Source organism: Epinephelus moara, chromosome 5 (genome assembly GCF_006386435.1).
Source record: "Epinephelus moara isolate mb chromosome 5, YSFRI_EMoa_1.0, whole genome shotgun sequence".
NCBI classification, from domain to species: Eukaryota; Metazoa; Chordata; class Actinopteri; order Perciformes; family Serranidae; genus Epinephelus; species Epinephelus moara.
In genome coordinates this window covers 10930626-10944245 of record NC_065510.1, presented here as the reverse complement: position 1 = coordinate 10944245, position 13620 = coordinate 10930626, and the positions used below count along the sequence as shown (strand labels likewise).

Sequence of the window (13620 nt, the reverse complement as noted above, 5' to 3'; positions counted from 1 at the left end):
CCAAAATCCAATTCAGCTGCAAAGAGTCAAAACATGGTTTTACAATACCTACACCAAACACATGGCCTGCACTATTGTTATCATATTGTGGAAACCACCACTTTGCTGACACCTTTGTTTTCAAGAAAGCCTCAATTTAGTGTTGGATTGTGCTTACATGCTATTTTCTGTCGTGTGTGGCTTACTGTACAGACCCGCATCCTAGTGACCCATGGGATGAGCTTCCTGCCACAGGCTGACCTCATCATCGTCCTGGGAGACGGAGAAATCACAGAGAGCGGCTCCTACCAGGAGCTCCTCAGCCGCCATGGCGCCTTCGCTGACTTCATTCACACTTTTGCCAGCACAGAGAGAAAAGAGAGCGCCATTCAGAGAGGTGAGAAACATTGCAGTACAAATAAACTTCAGAAATGTATCGGTTCGTATGGCATCTAACAAATTAGTGCCCCACCAATGGCTCGTCATGTTACATACTTAACATGAAGTTACTCAATGTAAAGTTACATTGGTTAGGTTTAGGCAAGTAAAGTTAAGTAAGTTAGGTGAGATTTAGGAAAAGAAACATGGTGACAGCATACCTGATAATACCTCAAAGTTCACTAGATTTCACATGGGACACAAACACCTGTCTCCTCGGGTAGGTCCTGTGTTTGTCTGACCCATCCACCGACGCAATCTACCTCCTTACATGACTCAATTTTTTTTCTTCCAAGCAGTGGAATTATAACTTCCAAGTCCGCCACGTGATGCCATTGGGCCCAAAACCACTTTTTTAACTGGCAGAAATCACTAGTGCAATCATGCACCACTAAGCAACTCTCATAGGGGCCCACCTTAAATGCTGTATCCAGTTCTCTTTATACATCCATGACTTCATTCTTTACTCCCGTTACCATATTGGTTTCGTGATCATAGTCTTCCTGATTACGTGGGTTATAGACAAATTCTGGTGCACTACATTTCTTAGGTATATCTACGAGCAGTGCATGAAAACATCCTGACTTCAGTGTGTGCATTAAGATGGACTTCTCTATCATATCATCGGTCTAAAAATAAATCATCACAATTAAAAACGGTCCTTTTCTTGTAGCTGGTTCCAGGAGGTCCAATGCTCGTCTCAGCATGGTCGACTTCATGCCATTCTCCAGAGACCTGTCACAGGAGCAGCTCATTGGGTATGTAAACAAACATTTAAAGTGTCATAAAGATGTTTGGTATCCCAAGAATTTTTACAAAACTGACCTCTGACCTCCTCCTCCAGGGGTGACACCACGAATACCAACCTGCAGAACATGGAGCCTGTGAATGAAACAGACCAGGAACAGGTACCAGAGGACTTGGGCAAGCTAACTGAGGCTGACAAGGCCCGCACGGGAAGGGTAAGTCTGAAATGGCCTTTGACTTTTTCCTCTAATGGTGTGAAATAGGGCTTCAGTCACTGCAGCTTTAGTGAACATAAATTGTTGATACTAAGACAAACCAAGTTGCCTAATTCCTTGAGACTGACTGATACATTTTGTGTTTGTCTTCAACAGGTGAGGTTGTCGATGTACAAGAAGTACTTCAAGACCATCGGCTTGGCCATCATCATTCCCATCGTCTTCCTGTACGCTTTCCAGCAGGGCGCCTCGTTGGCCTACAACTACTGGCTCAGCATGTGGGCTGACGACCCTGTTGTTAACGGCACCCAGATTGATGCAGAGCTCAAACTGACTGTGTTTGGCGCACTGGGCTTCGTACAAGGTCAGTTAATTAGCCTCATGGCTCAAACTCAACAAATGTAAATATTTATTATGTTATATTGAATTTCTGCTGGTATATCCCCCTCAATCCTCCACACTGAACCTTTTAAGTTCAACTGATTTGATCAAACATCTTCTCCTCCTCTTCAGGTATCGCCATCTTTGGTACAACTGTCGCCATCTCCATCTGCGGAATCATCGCCTCCCGCCACTTGCACATGGACCTGCTGGTCAACGTGCTGCGCTCTCCCATGTCCTTCTTCGAGTGCACACCCAGCGGGAACCTGCTCAACCGCTTCGCCAAAGAGATCGACGCCATCGACTGCATGGTCCCCGACGGCTTGAAGATGATGCTGAGTTACGTCTTTAAACTCATGGAGGTCTGCATCATTGTGCTGATGGCGACGCCCTTTGCAGCCGCGATCATCCTGCCTCTCGCTTTCCTTTACGCCTTTGTCCAGGTACAGTTTTTCCAACAATATTTCATCTCACCACGACTCACTTTGATCTTTATGTTTTCTCTGAGAGTTTTATGTCCAAGGTGGCTTAGTGAGAGCTGGGTTCCATTACAGTGTGTTATTGGAAAGCTGCAGGCTCCAAAACCAACGCTGCTGATTTTGCCATTCACTTGTGTTTTGTTCCCCCACGTGCTGACATAGATGTAACACACATTCACTATGAATTATGGGAAAGCCCTCAGCGCTCCCTCTTGGGTTTACTCATTAAAGCCTGCGTTTTTCTTTTCCACTGTGGGCTACAGAGCTTCTACGTCGCCACATCCTGTCAGCTGCGGAGGCTGGAAGCTGTGAGCCGCTCGCCCATCTACACCCACTTCAACGAGACGGTGCAGGGCGCCAGCGTCATCCGTGCCTTTGGCGAGCAGTCCAGGTTCATTCTACAGGCTAATGAGAGGGTCGACTTCAATCAGACCTCCTACTTCCCCAGATTTGTGGCCACCCGGTGAGATGATATGTCATTATTATAATGTGCTTTCATTTCATTTATACATCAGTTACACTTCATGAGGGATGGCGGTGATTCATAGTTCAGAGAGTTGCTGAGATTGCTTTATGTTACATGGTTACACAAAATGACTTCTGGCTTCAGTAATGGGGACACATTTTGGTACTTGCCTGCCCACAGCTAAATCGATGTTACATCCGCAGGTGGTTGGCAGTCAATCTGGAGTTTATTGGTAATGGTGTGGTCTTAGCTGCTGCCATTCTCTCTGTGTGGGGAAAAGGAACCCTGAGTCCTGGCATCGTTGGTTTGGCTGTGTCACACTCCCTCCAGGTGAGATACTCTGCCCACAAACATTCTCACACGACATCCAGTTAAAATGCAATACAAAAAAAGTTATACAATTTCCTAGAGTGCTGTTTTCTCCACCCTTTTAAATCAACTTAAATTCACCCATAGTAATCAGCTCTGACAGTTTAAGGTCCTTCTACACTTTATTCCAGGAGGAGGAGACAGTGTTTTTAAAGCTTTTCTGCCTAGTTCTAGTCGAACCTGGCTGCCCAGTTGCCAGAAAAAATGTTTGCTTTACAGTATACGTTTCTGCAAACCATGGATATGTGCACAGTTAACACGAATCACATTAGCGTTCCTAAAGTGGCGTGGTATATGACTTTTGTCATTGGGAGGTGGAGGGGATGGTGGATGACGTGACACCTAGGTGAGACGCCTGCCAAGCTGCACATTGCTGTTCAAAACCAAAAACACTGGTTGTATTTCGGGGACCCTTCACGGTGCACCGAACCTATGTGTTTTTTACCGACACATCACTGTGTTTCCCAGCTCAGCCACTGAACATGGGTGTTTTAAGCCAAAGCATGATCTTTACCTAACCATAACCAAGAGGTTTTTGTGCCTCAACTCAACCAGACGTTAACTACAGTGTTGCTGAACAACATATCCAACAAATGCAACGTACCACTGGTTTGATGAAACTTACAATACAAACATTTTACTCTGGTCACTGGGTTGGACCTCGGGGACCAACATCTGCAGAATATTGTCAGAATATTGGTTTTTACACAGATAAGAAGTCCACAGGGAAATTTATATATGAAACCAACCAATGCAAAAGTCTGCAGAAGTACATAGAAGGCCATTTCCACAGCCAGTAATAAAACATATAGCACATTGATATCCAGTATCCAACTTCTTTAGGCACCAGTCAGGTGCACTCATAAAGAGCAGACCACTGTAGTCCAATAAAGGTTAAAAAGCTGCCAAAATTGAGTGTGCCCTTGCTCTTCTGGAGGTTTTCCAATACCCGACTTATTAACATCAAAGAATTTCACACACGCGCGCTGTGGGACTCCAGTTACAGCCTGCATGTGGCAATTAGAGGTTAAACTGGAAAAAGTGGAAAATAAACGCAATGCTTTGCTCAGCAAATGTATTTTCAGTGCAGTAAAGAAGGTTTATGGTAAACCTCTACAACCTTCGACAATCAAAATCTACATTTTCATTAATCACACACTTCTTGGAATCCTATGTGATGCAGCTCAACTTGTGTTTAGAAATAGGAGAGGTATCATCATAAGTTGTTTTTGGCTTCTATAACCTCTCCTGCACAATGTTCCAGCTTTTCTAAATCCTTACTGACTGTTGTTATATATAGACGTGCAAATAAACTCAACTAAACCTCATTGCGCTGGGTGTTGCAGGTGACTGGAATCCTGAGTTGGATTGTGAGAGCCTGGACTGATGTGGAAAACAACATTGTTTCTGTGGAGAGAGTCAATGAGTATGCTGAAACTGCTAAAGAGGTCAGCGTCCCCACCCCACACACATAAACATATCACTGCTCAAGACGATTAATCCAGTACTGTACAACAAGACAGCTGTTTATTTTGTACTCACACTTTCTTATTGTCACGTTCAGGCAAGTTGGACCATCGAAGGCAGCTCCTTGCCACTGGCTTGGCCCCAGAGAGGCACCATTGAGTTCCAGGAATACGGGCTGCAGTACCGTAAAGGCCTTGAGTTGGCTCTGAAGGGCATTACCTTGAATATTCATGAAAGAGAGAGGGTGAGTCAGCTTGTATGATAAACAGTCTTTACCAGCATAATGTTGGATCACTTAAATTGAATTGCTGTTTTGTGTCACACACAAATTCTAAATAAAAACCTCTTTTCCAGGTTGGAATTGTGGGTCGGACGGGAGCGGGGAAGTCCTCACTTGCCCTGGGAATCTTCCGGATCTTAGAGGCAGCAAAGGGAAAGATCTTTATAGACGGAGTCAACATCGCCGACATTGGACTCCATGACCTCAGATCTCGCATTACTATCATTCCTCAGGTGGGACAGTAGTAACAATGGAAACTGAGCCCTGGCTTTCATCACATAAACTGTTTACAAGAGCTGCGATCCGTATCCAATGTAAAATGAGCCAGTCTAAATTTTAATAATCCTGTTACAAGTCTGAACCGTTTGGTGATGAATAACATCTGCTGTTGCCTCTCCCAGGACCCTGTGCTGTTCTCAGGCTCCCTCCGGATGAATCTCGACCCCTTTGACACCTACACCGATGAGGAGGTGTGGAGGTCACTTGAGCTCGCTCACCTCAAAAACTTTGTCTCCAACTTGCCTGACAAACTCAACCATGAATGCTCCGAGGGTGGAGAAAACCTCAGGTACACAGATATAAAAATAAAGCTTTATCCATTGTTTTGCGTAGTCAGTCACCAATATATTATTACAGGGAAATCCACACAAAGCTTCAGGATATAAAAAATTCTATCCCTCTCCTTTGTCTGTGTAGTCTGGGTCAGCGCCAGCTGGTGTGCCTGGCCAGGGCCCTGCTGAGGAAAACCAAGATCCTGGTTTTGGACGAGGCGACAGCTGCTGTGGACCTGGAGACAGACACGCTCATCCAGTCAACAATCCGCACGCAGTTTGAGGACTGCACCGTCCTGACCGTCGCTCACCGCCTCAACACTATTATGGATTACACAAGGTACATTACAGTCCGCTAAGTGCATGATATTTATAGCATTGAGTAGAATAAAAAAAGCATTCGGAATGGACCCACGACCCACCAGTTGGGAATCAGTGCATTAAAACATACCAGTGCTGCATCCTACATATAGCAAGTGAAGATATGTATATGTGTTAGATCTGGTATAATAAAAAGTGCTGGATTTAAAACATGTCTTCTTTGTCTTTCGCTGCTCCACAGAGTGATCGTCATGGACAGAGGCCTCATCTCTGAGATGGACTCTCCAGCCAACCTCATCGCACAGCGGGGACAGTTCTACCGAATGTGCCGGGAAGCTGGGCTGGTCTAAGTCTTTGCTGGGCTTCGTACCACGGAGCCGGTGTCCAAGTGTACAGATGTGGCGTCTTCTTCGTATGGCTCTCCAGCACACGTTAAATCGGGCCATTTCAAGCTTTGTGGCAGCTCAGAATGCCTCTCCATGGGGGGCATTGTCGATGAATCTCAAGAGATGCAGCTGACGCAGTCCCTATTTGTTGTTAACACTCACAGACATGCCGTCCTAAAGACTCAGATGATGAACACTCAAAAGAAAGCTACAGTGGATTGTTGAGTCTCCACGTTTTAAATATGTATATAGCGTAGCAGAGTCAGTTTTTTCCATGAAAGGATAAAGCCAAGAGCTACAAGCTAAGAGTACCACAGATCTTAAGGATTTTCATTCTCTTTTTGAATGGGAGTTTATCTTATTTTTGTAGTTTTTATAAGTGTTATAAAGCACATGACATATTTTTTGATGTTGTCTCAGGCTTAATGTTGATGTTTACTCACTTTTTTTTAGCCTTGTATACCAAGAAAGAGGCAATTGTGTAACTGTAAATTGATAGAAGTCTATTTTTCTCTTCTTGACCCAGAAACTGGGACAGGAAATACTCTGACACACTAACCTTCAAAAGGTTCACCCTGGCAAACGCAGGGGAAATGAGGTTTTCACTGCCTTCAAAATCTGAGCAGCCAATTTGGAGTTTTTATATGTCAGGGAAAAAGAGGAAAACATTGAAGTGAGCCAACGCATTAGCAATCGTCCAACTATGTTGCGGCTGTTGTTTATTTCTGTCAAAGTAAACACATAAAAAAGTCAATAGAGTCCTCGCTGGTCAGATTTAACCTGACGCCGGTAGTGAAAACCGCCATGAATGAAGAGAATGCTTCTTCAAAACAATGGTGATAAATCTCTGTGATTGTGTCTCTGCCTCCACCACACGACTCAGGCCATATGCAGAGAAGGAAAAAAATCATTATTGTTGTTATGGTGCTGACATGAAAGACTGTAAATAGTCCACGTTGACCTTTACTCTCGATTCAAAGAAAAACCCTATGAACTTTTCAAAGAGAAGAGGCATTTACTGTTTTTGTCTTACTGGTTTAGACAATACATTGTAAGAGATACCCTATAGTTTATTTATGTCATGTGACAAAATGTGTTAAGTGTCCTTAAGATTCTGAGGATTGTATGATATTTATACTTTTTATAACAAGCTTGTTCATTTTTTCATTTTTAATGTCAATGTACTGTCTTGTTCCATACATCATGCTGAATAATAAAGTTTATTTGAATCTACACTATGCTTGAATTCATGTTTTGGGAAATGATTGTTGGGGCCAGATCAATTAACACGTATGCATGTTCTTTAAAAAGCACATTTAAATAAAAATAGAGATTTATCAGAAGGATGTCAAAGTGACGTCTTAAGACTCCCTCAGCAGGTCTGAAGTCCGCTCTCCATGCTGATAGTATTGAGATTCACCAGGTGTCAGTTCTGGGTCCATTGCTATTTAACATGTATATGAATTACCTGCATTAGAGTTGTGTATGTGTATGCCAATTATTTATATATCTACCAGAACATCCAGCAAGACCACTGACCGGCTCAGTGAATCTTTACATGCTGTAATCGCAATGGCTTGAGTCCTCTAACTTAACAGGTAACTTAATTTAAAAAGGATCTCACTCTTTAACGTAAAGGTCTATCTATGTAGGGTTGTTTTCATAATGTTGTCAGACACATAACAGTCTGAGCCTGCCAGTGGCAAGAAACAAACATTTAAGTGGACGTAAATTGACAGTACACAAATACCCCAAATGCTTACATTGCAGCTGCAGCACTCTCTCATTACTAGACCAATTTCAAAAATTGTTGTTCCTATTAGTCACTTAAGATAGGGTCTGAGTTGGGCACCTGGTGGCTTAGTGGATAGTTTAAAGTTTAAAGTCCCACTGATTGTCACACACCTGAGTGTGTGAAATTTGTCCTCTGCATTTGACCCATCCCCTGAGGGAGCAGTGAACAGCAGCGGTGCCGCGCTCGGGAATCATGTCGTGATCTAACCCCCCAATTCCAACCCATGATGCTGAGTGCCAAGCAGAGAGGCAATGGGTCCCATTTTTATAGTCTTTGGTATGAGTGCCAAGCAGAGAGGCAATGGGTCCCATTTTTATAGTCTTTGGTATAACCCGGCCGGGGATCGAACCCACGACCTCCCAGTCTCAGGGCGGACACTCTACCACTAGCTGGTTCTCTATACACTGAGCTGGTTTTGTTAAAAAAAAATGTGTTTAAATATTAAATGAATATATGTGAATATTAATAAATATCACACTGATCTCATGAGTAGTATTAATTGTGGAGAATGAGAAAATTACTTACATAAATAAATACAGAAATAAATAAGTAAAAGAAAAAATGAGAAAATAAATATAGAAATAAAAATAATATGGGTATAAATAAATATTGAAGGAATAAACACAAAAATAAATGCATGCATAATAACAAAACAAAAAATAAATAGATAAATGTTGAAATAAATATGGAAAAAAAAATAGATAAATGCATGAATAAATGAATGTTGATAATCTACATTGTGGTACAACTACATTTCTTCATTTTGTGTATTTATTATGTATTACTCTATTTATTTCCTTATTTATTTATTCCTCTACTTATTTATTTATGCATTTATTTATGTATTTATTTATTTAAATCATTTTCCGTCCATCATAGTTAATATTGTGTGTCATACATTGTGTAAGGTTTGTGCAGACTGGATGTGATGTTTGGGGTCTCATGAACCAGCTCGTTGTAGTTACACCACTCCGTCACTAGATGGCGAAAGTCTATGATATGAACGGCGGCAGACCGTCGTTTGTTTACACTTGTTGCAATGGCGACCATCACTGAACTCAAGTGTGGTAAGCGCTCACTTTCATTCATTATTTCGTCCACTTATTGTAGTCTTTAATCAACCTGGAACAGATATACGACAGATCATTTTACTGCACACGTTAGTAACGTTGATGTTCGCACTGGTTTGCCAAATTAACGTTAGTTTCACCACAACAACTTGACTCCCTCCTGTGTACGAGTCTTCATTCAAAATTTCAACAATTTAGAAAGCTAAGAGGCCCTAGTTGTCAGCAAGTTGACGCCTCAAAGCGAACCAAGGCTAGCTCTATTGCTAATGTCTAAATTTCAATTCGGCATTCATAATTTGAACCTAGGCGCCAAACAATTTTAGCTTTTCATGGATTTATCACAGCTCGCCAGCTTTACAATAGTAACAGAATCCAGCTAGTAAGGTGAGCTACGCTGGCTAACGCTAGGTTAGCTTGTATGGTTGTAGGAATAAATTGTAAAGTACATTTAAGAAGAAGACAGTTTGAATAATCACATATATCCCGACTTGAAGACTGGTTCGTAGTGGTTCTGATAAGTCATTGAATCACATTTGAGCTTGTCTGTATCTTTGTCAACAAGTAAGGAAACACTAAATCAGCGAATTAATGAGTGGAATACGGCAAATATTAGAGCCAGAGTTAGCGGGATATGTTAACACAACACAACGCAAGCTCCTAGTTATTTGGTCAAAGGGTAAGTTAATCACTTCTGTTTAATCTAATAAAAATTGAATATTTTAGCGGTGAGGGAAACGCTGGAGTCCCGTGGTGTCCTGGGTCAGTTGAAGGCTCGTATCCGAGCAGAGGTGTTCAGCGCCCTGGATGACCAGCGGGAGCCTCGTCCGCCCCTGTCCCACGAAAACCTGCTCATCAACGAGCTCATCCGGGAGTACCTGGAGTTCAACAAGTACAGATACACTGCGTCTGTACTGACAGCAGGTGGGTGAAAGGATAAAGGTCCCAACACATCTACTGTCTTCACAAACAGGAGGGGACATTAACACAAAATGCACATACTGATTGATAGCTGCAAAGGATAATTGTAACACACAGATGGTGTGCAGTACTTTACCGGAAAAACAGAAATCTATAAATATTATTGCACAGTAAGATGCATATTATTGCACCATAGGAAAGTAGAAATGTTGCACAATATAAAGGATATAAGGATATGGACGTGTACGTGTATACCTGCTGATTTAGGAGTGGCTGGTTAAGGGCATATCCATATCATTGATCATCTTGTTACAGTGCAATGTTCTGCTGGGAGCTTTCGGTCCAAGCATTCATGTGGATGCCACCTGATGTGCTCCACCCAAGCAAACACCAATGCATACCATGTACACCCCCTCTTGGCAATGGCACTCCCCAATGGCAGTGTTCCCCGCAGCAGGACAGTGCACCATGCCACACCCCAAAAACTGCAGGAACATGCCAGAGGAACATGACAGAGAGCTCAAGGCATCCTCCTGGCCTCCAAATTCCCCAGATCCCAATCTGATAAAGCATTTGTGGGATGTGCTGGTACCCCTCGTACCCCCAGTCCATGGCCTCCTTGAATTGGACTTGGCTCTGACCATAGATCAGATGGGGATCAGGGGAGTTTGGAGGCCAGGTTGAGGCCTTGAGGTCGTTGTCACATTCCTCAGGCCTTTCTTAGTGCCAGTGTCATGAGGGTGTGTACTTGGTCTGTAAAGGTGTTTGTGTGGGTGGAGCATGTCAGGTGGCATCAACATGAATGCCAGGACCCAGCGTCTCCCATCGATCATGTTATACACGACATCTGTCAGCGGTTTTAATGTTGTGGCTGATTGGTGTATGTAACCTGAAATGCCGGTGCTCCTTTTTGCTGTGTGAGTGTTGCTGATGTAGCTGCTTGAAGCTCTCACAGTCTGCAGGGGGTGAGAAGTGTCGTCCATGATTGATGTCATCAGCTTGGCTAACATCCTCCTCTCAACCACCTCTTCTGTCAAATCAAAAGGGCAGTCCAAGACTGTGATTATGAGGATTAGGATTATGCCCTTCCGAACTGTATTGGATTGATTCATTACAGTATGTTCAATTAATAAAAACAATAACAGTTTTAGTAGAGAAATGTTTTCAATGCAGAAGCCAAAGACAAAATAGACTCTGAGTTAGATGTCATATTCCAGCTGCTGTTTTCGAAACTAAACCAGTAACTATTGTAGAGTAAAGTTCACTCCGTCTAAACTCAGCTCTGTTTGTTTTCTTAGAGTCCGGCCAACCTGAAGTTCCCTTGGACAGACAGTTCCTGGCAAATGAGCTGAAAGTTTCAGAGGATCTGAGCTCCAAGTCTGTGTAAGAGCAATACAGTCTGTTGTCCAACACAGTGTTCAAAGATTTAGAGAACTTCCTGGAAGTATGGTCAGTTACTGGAGAGTAATTTCACAAGGTCTGCGAGTCATCACCATCTTTATAGCTCTGTCGAGAAATACCTAGAGAGTTCTAATAATTTCACCTCGTCCTCACCATGACTGTGGTTAAACATGATGATTAATCTGTGTTGTGAAATTGTGGTTTTACTCTTCGGGGGAGGGAGGGGAGGGGTTAGTTCATGGCTTAGCAGATGCAACGGGGATTGTAGTCTGGCTTGTTTTGCTTTCATATCACTGTTTCTTTTCCTACCATTCATCTCTGTGTGCCATCAGGGAAAAATGAAAAACACGGTTAGATTCATTACTGGTGGCATGTACCAATATTAAAACTGACCTGCTGGTGTAGGATCTTAGACCTTTTTCTCTCACTCAGTCTTTGTGATAAAAAAAATAATTTGAAGAATAATTTCTTCACATTTTACTTTTCAGACCTCTCCTCTATGGCCTGGTGAGCCACTTTGTGAACAGCAGTGACAACAGTGGAAAGGTATTTCTGCGGGGTTCCTCTCTGCCTGCTACCAGCAACACAGCACCTGGACCAGATGCCTAAAAGTTGGTGCACTTGCACACACTTTTCTGGGGGGATTTTAAGTGACATTATCTTCTTGTCTGTAGTTTTTCCACTGTGTTTTCCCCTGAGTATAATCCTACAGCATGGACTATCTGAATTCTGCTGGTAAAAATGCACAAATCCTCTGTATTATTTTATTCTGTGAGTTGCCAATGATCCCAGAAAGCCTTTTTTTTTTTTAAATTATTTAGGTTTAGCACCAGTCACGATGGTGCTGCTTGCATTAATCCATGTTGTTTATTTTGTCAATAATTCAAGCAAACAGTTGAGATAATATTCCTTGATTTCTTCTCTATTTAAATCTACAAATGTCTTTTATACTGTGTTTTAGTTGCTCAAAAATAAATGTTTTATATTTTTTAAATTTATTGACTGAAAAAACATTTGTGGATGTGCTATTTTATTGTTCACCACATGGTGGCAGCGTCACCAAAGACAAGGCTGGAGACAGTGACACTTTGGTGTAACCTGTTGAGGCCTTATAGCTACTGTCTGTTCATTCCTAACATGTGGCATAGTTTATAAATACAGGTTAGTCTAATACTGTGGTTAAATGTATCTGATTACTTACATCATGTCAGTTTAACAATATGAAGACAGGGAGTTAACTCTATTTTTTAAACTTTTGTAAACTTAAAGGACAACTAGTATTTTTATTTTCTAACCTGGACTTCATTTTCTCATGTTTTTGTGTCTAAGTGACTAATGGGAACAGCAATTTTTGAAATTGGTCCAGCGTTAAACAGGCTGTAATGTAATCGCTGCAGGCAATTGAGCACCATCAATTTACATCCACCATATGTGCTTGTTTTCGCCACTGATAGGATCAGATTGTTGCTTTAAGTGCCTGACAACATTATGGAAAGGACCCCTACGGAGATAGAAGCTTTTGTTAAAGAGAAAGATCCTTTTTGTTTAACAAGGAACAGATCCGGAATTGTCAAACAGACACCAGACTCCATTTAAGTAAACAATAATTTTACAGGCATCAAACCAGTGTATTTTCACCACCAACTGGGTGAGTTAAGGGTTTATCGTAACCAAACTAGAGTCGGTGTTTGTTGGGAAAGTGGAAAGACGAACCGAGATAGCTTTTGTGAGTTTTTTATTTTGTTTCTGTCAACTTTGAATGAAATGTGCTTTACAAATATAAAATTACTGTGTATTTAAATGGAGTCTGGTGGGTTTGACGATGGTGATTTTTGGGCAGTTTCTGGTTAAATAAAAAGAATTACTTACTCTCTAACAAAAAGGTCTATTTGTCAGACACCAAGAATAAAAATCTGAGCCTGACCTCAGGGGTTACACTGCAGCCTGTTTTGCTGCTGCTGGCTTCAGTGGTCTCTCTCAATACTGGACCAATTTTCAAATATGTCTGCATCACTTAGACACAAATACATCTTAAAATTGGGTCCAAGTTGAAAAATGACCGGAGTTACCCTTTAAGTGTATTGCTTGTAATCAGAACTGTATTTGCAAGTACTTTGGAGTGTTTGCTTTATACAGCACAGTTCATCACAGCACTGTTAGCTGAACAACCTGCACTTGAAAGGTTTCTAAATTAACATTCAGTTTCCTGTGATTGTCTTGACATTTTGGCACTCATTGTGTTGGTTTGTGCAGCCAGACCCACCCGTGTTGCCCCTGCCCCAATGCTACTTAAGCCATGTTGGTCTGTAATAGTGAGATAACTCATGATTATTAAGATCTTTCATCTTGGTTTCACA

At 42.0% G+C, this 13620-nt stretch overlaps 2 protein-coding genes across 2 annotated transcripts in view; both read left to right on the top strand.

The window, feature by feature from the left end:
- abcc6a (ATP-binding cassette, sub-family C (CFTR/MRP), member 6a) overlaps positions 1 to 7312 on the top strand; it is a 40336-nt gene extending 33024 nt beyond the window's left edge. Inside the window, exons 19-31 of the mRNA XM_050044216.1 lie at positions 193 to 376; positions 1091 to 1175; positions 1262 to 1379; positions 1536 to 1743; positions 1893 to 2203; positions 2503 to 2702; positions 2909 to 3035; positions 4421 to 4522; positions 4639 to 4785; positions 4896 to 5054; positions 5223 to 5389; positions 5518 to 5712; positions 5935 to 7312. Coding sequence (XP_049900173.1) covers positions 193 to 376; positions 1091 to 1175; positions 1262 to 1379; positions 1536 to 1743; positions 1893 to 2203; positions 2503 to 2702; positions 2909 to 3035; positions 4421 to 4522; positions 4639 to 4785; positions 4896 to 5054; positions 5223 to 5389; positions 5518 to 5712; positions 5935 to 6043 — 2112 coding nt within the window. The 3' untranslated portion in view covers positions 6044 to 7312. The remainder of the gene's footprint in view (positions 1 to 192; positions 377 to 1090; positions 1176 to 1261; positions 1380 to 1535; positions 1744 to 1892; positions 2204 to 2502; positions 2703 to 2908; positions 3036 to 4420; positions 4523 to 4638; positions 4786 to 4895; positions 5055 to 5222; positions 5390 to 5517; positions 5713 to 5934) is intronic.
- Positions 7313 to 8868: 1556 nt separating this feature from the next.
- cep20 (centrosomal protein 20) lies at positions 8869 to 12270 on the top strand. Its single transcript, XM_050044479.1, has 4 exons — positions 8869 to 8941; positions 9668 to 9865; positions 11161 to 11245; positions 11752 to 12270. Exons 1-4 carry the CDS (start codon positions 8914 to 8916, stop codon positions 11870 to 11872), a joined length of 432 nt encoding a protein of 143 aa, XP_049900436.1. The 5' UTR covers positions 8869 to 8913; the 3' UTR covers positions 11873 to 12270.
- Positions 12271 to 13620: the final 1350 nt, after the last annotated feature.

What these genes read in the sequence shown, in the direction of transcription:
- cep20 (XM_050044479.1), top strand. Translation starts at nt 8,914, where the DNA reads ATGGCGACCATCACTGAACTCAAGTGTG. An exon ending in CATCACTGAACTCAAGTGTG is followed by an intron (nt 8,942 to 9,667) that starts GTAAGCGCTCAC and finishes TGAATATTTTAG; the next exon opens with CGGTGAGGGAAACGCTGGAG. An exon ending in GATCTGAGCTCCAAGTCTGT is followed by an intron (nt 11,246 to 11,751) that starts GTAAGAGCAATA and finishes TTTACTTTTCAG; the next exon opens with ACCTCTCCTCTATGGCCTGG.